Source organism: Pomacea canaliculata, linkage group LG3, assembly GCF_003073045.1.
Source record: "Pomacea canaliculata isolate SZHN2017 linkage group LG3, ASM307304v1, whole genome shotgun sequence".
NCBI lineage: Eukaryota > Metazoa > Mollusca > Gastropoda > Architaenioglossa > Ampullariidae > Pomacea > Pomacea canaliculata.
In genome coordinates, this window is record NC_037592.1 from 35981941 (window position 1) to 35989952 (window position 8012).

The following is an 8012-nucleotide window of genomic DNA, read 5'->3' on the forward strand; positions in this document are numbered from 1 at the left end:
GGCAACCCTCCAATACGCCGGGCACGGCCGCCTGGCTGGAATGGCAGGGTCGGGGTGGCGCTTGGCATGGAAACCCTCCATCGCCGGGCCACGGCACGTGCCCTGGCATGATGGCAGGGGGTCGGGTGGTGTCTCGGCTATGTTGCGAACCCAGCTCCATCGCCTGGTGCGCTACGGCACGCCGTGTGCATGGAATGGCAGGGTCGGGTTGGCGCTGGATGGCAACCCTCATCGCGGGCACGGCACGCCTGGCATGGATGGCAGGGTCGGGTGGCGCTGGCATGGCACCGCCTCCAGTGCCGGGCCACGGACGCCCTAATGGAATGGCAGGGTGGGTGGCGCTGGATGGCAATGGCAGGCACGCAGGCATGGAATGGCGGGTAGTCGGGTGGCGCTGGCATGGCAAACCTCATCGCGGGGCCACGGCACCGCCCTGGATGGGCATAGGGGCGCTGCAGGGTTTGTTGCTGGCATGGCAAACCTCCATCGCCGGGCCACGGCACCGCCCTGGCATGGAATGGCAGGGTCGGTGGCGCTGGCATGGCAACCCCTCCATCGCCGGGCCACGGCACCGCCCTGGCATGGAATGCAGGTCGGGTTGGCGCTGCATGGCAACCCCTCCATCGCCGGGCCACGCACCGCCCTGGCATGGAATGCAGGGTCCGGGTGGCGCTGGCATGGCAACCCCTCCATCGCCGGGCCACGGCACCGCCTGGCATGGAATGGCAGGGTCGGGTGGCGCTGGCATGGCAACCCCCCATCGCCGGGCCACGGCACCACGCCCTGGCTGGAATGGGCCAGGGGTCGGGTGGCGCTGCATGGCAACCCCTCCATCGCCGGGCCACGGCACCGCCTGGCATGGAATGGCAGGGTCGGGTGGCGCTGGCATGGCACCCCTCCATCGCCGGGCCACGGCACCGCCCTGCATGAATGGCAGGGTCGGTGGCGCTGGCATGGCAACCCTCCATCGCCGGGCCACGGCACCGCCCTGGCATGGAATGGCAGGGTGGGTGGCGCTGGCATGGCAACCCCTCCATCGCGGCACGCACCGCCCTGGCATGGAATGGCAGGGTCGGGTGGCGCTGGCATCGGCACCCCTCCATCCGGGCCACGCACCGCCCTGGCATGGAATGGCAGGGTCGGGTGGCGCTGGCATGGCAACCCTCCATCGCCGGCCACGGCACCGGCCTGGCATGGAATGGCAGGGTCCGGGTGGCGCTGGCATGGCAACCCCTCCATCGCCGGCCACGGCACCGCCCTGGCATGGAATGGCGGGTCGGGTGGCGCTGGCATGGCACCCCTCCATCGCCGGGCCAACGGCACGCCCTGGCAATGGAATGGCAGGGTCGGGTGGCGCTGGCATGGCAACCCTTCCATCGCCGGGCCACGGCACGCCCTGGCATGGAAGTGGCAGGGTCGGGTGGCGCTGGCATGGCAGACCCCTCCATCGCCTTTCGGCCACGGCACGCCCTGGCTGGAATGGGAGGGGTCGGGTGGCGCGCTGGCATGGAACCCCTCCATCGCCGGACGGCAACCGCCCTGCATGGAATGGCAGGGTCGGGTGGCGCTGGCATGGCAACCCTCCAGTCGCCGCCGGGCCAGGCAACGCCCTGGCATGGAATGGCAGGGTCGGGTGGCGCTGGCATGGCACCCCTCCAACGCTCGCGCGCGCACGGGCACCCGCCCTGGCATGGAAAGCGGGTCGGCGCTGGCATGGACAACCCCTCCATCGCCGGGCCACCGGCACCGCCCTGGCATGTGGAGGTCCAGGCACGCCGCCGAGATGGGGTCGGGTGGCGCTGGCATGGCAACCCTCCTCGCCGGCCACGGCACGCCTGGCATGGAATGGCAGGGTCGGGTGGCGCTGGCATGGCAACCCTCCATCGCCGGGCCACGGCACCGCCCTGGCATGGAATGGCAGGGTCGGGTGCGCTGGCATGGCAACCCCTCCATCGCCGGCCACGGCACCGCCCTGGCATGGAATGGCAGGCCGGCCACGGAACCGCCCTCATCGGGCCCGGCAACGCCCTGGCACGCTGGCATGGCAACCCCTCCATCGCCGGCCACGGCACCGCCCTGGCATGGAATGGCAGGTCGGGTGGGTCGGGTGGCGCTGGCATGGCAACCCCTCCATCGCCGGGCCACGGCACCGCCCTGGCATGGAATGCAGGGTCGGGTGCGCTGGCATGGCAACCCCTCCATCGCCGGCCACGGCACCGCCTGGCATGGAATGGCAGGGTCGGGTGGCGCTGGCATGCAACCCCTCCATCGCCGGGCCACGGCACCGCCCTGGCATGGAATGGCAGGTCGGGTGGCGCTGGCATGGCAACCCCTCCATCGCCGGGCCACGGCACCGCCCTGGCATGAATGGCAGGGTCGATGAATGGCAAATGGCAACAACCCTCCATCGCCGGGCCACGGCACCGCCCTGGCATGGATGGCAGGGTCGGGTGGCGCTGGCATGGCAACCCCTCCATCGCCGGGCCACGGCACCGCCCTGGCATGGAATGGCAGGGTCGGGTGGCGCTGGCATGGCAACCCCTCCATCGCCGGGCCACGCACCGCCCTGGCATGGAATGGCAGGGTCGGGTGGCGCTGGCATGGCAACCCCTCCATCGCCGGGCCACGCACCGCCCTGGCATGGAATGGCAGGGTCGGGTGGCGCTGGCATGGCAACCCCTCCATCGCCGGGCCACGGCACCGCCCTGGCATGGAATGGCAGGGTCGGTGGCGCTGGCATGGCAACCCCTCCTCGCCGGGCCACGGCACCGCCCTGGCATGGAATGGCAGGGTCGGGTGGCGCTGGCATGGCAACCCCTCCATCGCCAACGGGCCACGGGTCACCGCCCTGGCATGGAATGGCAGGGTCGGGTGGCGCTGGCATGGCAACCCCTCCATCGCCGGGCCACGGCACCGCCCTGGCATGGAATGGCAGGTCGGGTGGCGCTGGCATGGCAACCCCTCCATCGCCGGGCCACGGCACCGCCCTGGCATGGAATGGCAGGTCGGGTGGCGCTGGCATGGCAACCCCTCCATCGCCGGTCCACGGCACCGCCCTGGCATGGAATGGCAGGTCGGGTGGCGCTGGCATGGCAACCCCTCCATCGCCGGGCCACGGCACCGCCCTGGCATGGAATGGCAGGGTCGGGTGGCGCTGGCATGGCAACCCCTCCATCGCCGGCCACGGCACGCCCTGGCATGGAATGGCAGGGTCGGGTGCGCTGGCATGGCAACCCCTCCATCGCCGGGCCACGGCACCGCCCTGGCATGGAATGGCAGGGTCGGGTGGCGCTGGCATGGCAACCCCTCCATCGCCGGGCCACGGCAACCGCCCTGGCATGGAATGGCAGGGTCGGGTGGCGCTGGCATGGCAACCCCTCCATCGCCGGCCACGCACCGCCCTGGCATGGAATGGCAGGGTCGGTGGCGCTGCATGGCAACCCCTCCATCGCCGGGCCACGGCAACGCCCTGGCATGGAATGGCAGGGGTCGGGTGGCGCTGGCATGGCAACCCCTCCATCGCCGGGCCACGGCACCGCCCTGGCATGGAATGGCAGGGTCGGGTGGCGCTGGCATGGCAACCCCTCCATCGCCGGGCCACGGCACCGCCCTGGCATGGAATGGCAGGGTCGGGTGGCGCTGGCATGGCAACCCCTCCATCGCCGGGCCACGGCACCGCCCTGGCATGGAATGGCAGGGTCGGGTGGCGCTGGCATGGCAACCCCTCCATCGCCGGGCCACGGCACCGCCCTGGCATGGAATGGCAGGGTCGGGTGGCGCTGGCATGGCAACCCCTCCATCGCCGGGCCACGGCACCGCCCTGGCATGGAATGGCAGGGTCGGGTGGCGCTGGCATGGCAACCCCTCCATCGCCGGGCCACGGCACCGCCCTGGCATGGAATGGCAGGGTCGGGTGGCGCTGGCATGGCAACCCCTCCATCGCCGGGCCACGGCACCGCCCTGGCATGGAATGGCAGGGTCGGGTGGCGCTGGCATGGCAACCCCTCCATCGCCGGGCCACGGCACCGCCCTGGCATGGAATGGCAGGGTCGGGTGGCGCTGCATGGCAACCCCTCCATCGCCGGTCCACGGCACCGCCCTGGCATGGAATGCAGGGCGGTGGCGCTGGCATGGCAACCCCTCCATCGCCGGGCACGGCACCGCCCTGGCAGATGGAATGGCAGGGTCGGTGGCGCTGGCATGGCAACCCTCCATCGCCGGGCCACGGCACCGCGCCTGGCATGGAATGGCAGGGTCGGGTGGCGCTGGCATGGCAACCCCTCCATCGCCGGGCCACGGCACCGCCCTGGCATGGAATGGCAGGGTCGGTGGCGCTGGCATGGCAACCCCTCCATCGCCGGGCCACGGCACCGCCCTGGCATGAATGGCAGGGTCGGGTGGCGCTGGCATGGCAACCCCTCCATCGCCGGGCCACGCGCACCGCCCTGGCATGGAATGCAGGGTCGGGTGGCGCTGGCATGGCAACCCCTCCATACGCCGGGCCACGCACCTGCCCTGGCATGGAATGCAGGTCGGTGGCGCCTGCATGGCAACCCCTCCATCGCCGGCCACGCACCGCCCTGGCATGGAATGGCAGGGTCGGGTGCGCTGGCATGGCAACCCCTCCATCCGCCGGGCCACGCACCGCCCTGTGCATGGAATTGGCAGCGTCGGGTGCGGCTGGCATGGCAACCCCTCCATCGCCGGGCCACGGCACCGCCCTGGCAGGAATGGCAGGGTCGGTGGCGCTGCATGGCAACCCCTCCCATCGCCGGCCACGGCACGCCCTTTCATGGAAGCAGGGTCGGGGGCGCCGCTGGCATGGCAAACCCCTCCATGTTTGGCGCCGGCCATAGCACCGCCCTGGCGGAATGGCCGCGTGGCTGGTTTGCCTGGGCATGCCCCCCTCCATCCGCCGGCCACGCTGTTTGGCTGTTGGTGTTGGCCGGCCTGGCTGGCATGGCTGGCTTTGGCTGTTGGCTGTTGGCTGTTGGCTCTTGAGGTGGCGTGTGCTGGCTGTTGCTGTTGTGGCTGTTGCTTGGCTGTGGTGTTGGCTGTTGGCTGTTGGCTGTTGGCTGTTGGCTGTTGGCTGTTGCTGTTGGTTGGCTGTGGCTGTTGGCTGTTGGCTGTTGGCTGTTGGCTGTTGGCTGTTGGCTGTTGGCTGTTGGCTGTTGGCTGTTGGCTGTTGGCTGTTGGCTGTTGCGCTGGCTTGGCTGTTTGGCTGTTGGGCTGTTGGGCTGTTGCTGTTGCGCTGTTGGCTGGGCTGTTGGCTGTTTGCTGTTGGCTGTTGGCTGTTGGCTGCTGTTGGCTGTGGCTGGCTGTTGGCTGTTGCTGGCTGTTGGCTGTTGGCTGTTGGCTGTTGGCTGTGGCTGTTGGCTTGGCTGGTGTTGGCTGTTGGCTGCTGTGGCTGTGGCGTTGCTGTTGGCTGTTGGCTGTTGGCTGTTGGCTGTTGGCTGTTGGCTGTTGGCTGTTGGCTGTTGCTGTGGCCTGTTGTTGGCTGTTGGCTGTTCTGTTGGCTGTGGCTGTCGGCTGTTGCTGTTGGCTGTGTGGCTGTTGGCTGTTTGGCTGTTGGCTGTTTGCTGTGTTGGCTGTTGGTGTTGGCTGTTGGCTGTTGGCTTTGGCTGTTGGCTGTTGGCTGCTGTTGGCTGTTGGCTGTTGGCTGTTGGCTGTTGGCTGTTGGGCTGTTGGCTGTTGGCTGTTGTGGCTGTTGGCTGTTGGCTGTGGCTGTTGGCTGTTGGCTGTTGGCCTGTGGCTGTTGGGCTGGCTGTTGGCTGTTGGCTGTTGGCTGTTGGCTGCTGTTGTTGCTGTTGGCTGTTGGCTGTTGGCTGTTGGCTGTTGGCTGTGGCTGCTGTTGGCTGTTTGGCTGTTGGCTGTTGGCTGTGTTGGCTGCTGTTGGCTGGTGTTGCTGTTTGGTGTTGGCTGTCTGCTGTTTGGCTGTTGGCTGCTTGGCTGTTGCTGTTGGCTGTTGGCTGTTGCTGTTGGCTGTTGGCTGTGTTGGCTGTTGCTTGGCTGTTGGCTGTTGGCTGTTGGTGCTGTTGCTTGTGGCTGTTGCTGTTGGCTTTGGCTGTTGGCGTTTGGCTGTTGCTGTTGGCTGTTGGCTGTTGGCTGTTGGCTGTTTGGCACGTTGGCTGTTGGCTGTTGCTGTCTGGGCTGTTGGCTGTTGCTGTTGGCTGTTGGCCTGTTGGCCTGTTGGGCTGCTTGGCTGTTGGCTGTTGGCGTGGCTGTTGGCTGTTGGGCTGTTGGCTGTTGGCTGTTTGGCTGTAGTGTTGGCTGTTGGGCTGTTGGCTGTTGGCTGTTGGCTGTTGGCTGTTGGCTGTTGGCTGTGTGGCTGTGGATGGCTGTTGGCTGTTGGCTGCTTGGGCTGCTGTTGGCTGTTGGCTGTTGGCTGTTGGCTGTTGGCTGTTGGCTGTTGGCTCTGGCTGTTTGGCGTGGCTGCATGTGGCTGCTGCTGCTGTGTGGCTGTTGGCTGTTGGCTGTTGGCTGTGGCTGTTTGGCTGGGTTGGCTGTTGGCTGGGCTGTTGGCTGTTGGCTGTTGGGCTGTTGGCTTGGGGCTGTTGGCTGTTGCTGTTGGCTGTTGGCTGTTGGCTGTTGGCTGTTGTTGGCTGTTGGCTGTTGGGCTGTTGGCTGTTGTGCTGTTGGCTGTGGCTGTTGTTGGCTTGTGTTGGCTGTGTTGGCTGTTGGATTGTATGGGAATAGGCTGTTTGGCTGTTGGCTGTTGGCTGTTGGCTGTTGGCTGTTTGGTTGCTGTTGCTGTTGCTGTGGCTGTTGGCTGTTTTTTGGCTGTTGGCTTGTTTGGCTGTTGCCTTGGTTAGTGTTGTGCTGTTTTGTTGGCTGTTGCGTGGCTGTGGCTGTTGGCTGTTGGTTGTTGGTGTGGTGTTGCTGTTGGCTGTTGGCTGTTTTGGCTGTTGGCTTGGCTGTTTGTGCTGTTGGCTGTTTTGTTGGCTGTTGGCTGTTGCTTTGTGTTGGCTGTTTGCTGTTTGGCTGTTGGCTGTTGGCTGTTGGCTGTTGGGCTGTTGGCTGTTGCTGTTGGCTGTTGCCTGTTGCTGTGGCTGTTGGCTGTTGGCTGTTGGCTGTTGGCTGTTGCTGTTGGCTGTTGGCTGTTGGCTGTTGGCTGTTGGCTGTTGGCTGTTTGGCTGTTGGCTGTTGGCTGTGGCTGTTGGCTGTTGGCGTTGGTTGCTGTGGCTGTTGCTGTTGTGTTGGCTGTTGCTGTTGCTGTTGGCTGTTGGGCTGTTGGCTGTTGCTGTTGGCTGTTGGCGTTGGCTGCGCTGTTGCTGTTGGCTGTTGGCTGTTCGCTGTTCTGGCTGTTCGCTGTTTGCGCTGTTGGCTGTTTGTTGCTGTTGGCTGTTGGCTGTTGGCTGCTGGCTGTTGCCTGTTGGCTGTTGGCTGTTGGCGCTGTTGGCTGGTTGGCTGTTGGCTGCTGTGGCTGTTGGGCTTTGTTGGCTGTTGGCTTGTTGGCTGTTGGCTTGGCTGTTCAGTTGGCTGTTGCTTGTTTCCTGTTGCGTGTTGGCTGTTGGCTGTTGCTGCTGTTCGCTGTTGGCTGTTGGCTGTTCCGCTGTTCGCTGTTGGCTGTTCCTGCTGTTCGCTGTTCGCTGTTCGCTGTCGCTGTGGCTGTTGGCTGTTCTGTTGGCTGTTGGCTGTTGGCTGTTCGGCTGTTGGCTGTTGGCTGTTGGCTGTTGGCTGTTGCTTGGCTGCTGTTGGCTGTGGCTGTTGGCCTGTTGGCTGTTGGCTGTCTGTTTGGCTGTTGCTGTTGGCTGTTGGCTGTTGGCTGTTTCGCTCGTTCGTTGTTCGGCTGTTCGCTTGTTCGCTGTTTCGCTGGTCGCTTGTTCGCTGCTTTCGCTGTTCTCTGTTCGCTGTTCGCTGTTCGCTGTTCGCTGTTCGCTATGTTCGCTGTTCGCTGTTGGCTGTTGCGCTGTTCGCTGTTGGCGCTGTTCGCTGTTCGCTGTTCGCTGTTCGGCTGTTTGGCTGTTGGCTTGTTGGCTGTTCGCTGTTCGCTGTTCGCTGTTCGCGTGTCG

General features: G+C 66.0%; 1 protein-coding gene across 1 annotated transcript in view; it reads right to left on the reverse strand.

Moving 5' to 3' along the window:
- LOC112559653 overlaps positions 1-7655 on the reverse strand; it is a gene marked incomplete at its 5' end in the record, with an annotated part of 12750 nt that extends 5095 nt beyond the window's left edge. The window contains 2 exons of the mRNA XM_025230988.1: positions 5907-5981; positions 7608-7655. Coding sequence (XP_025086773.1) covers positions 5907-5981; positions 7608-7655 — 123 coding nt within the window. The remainder of the gene's footprint in view (positions 1-5906; positions 5982-7607) is intronic.
- Positions 7656-8012: the final 357 nt, after the last annotated feature.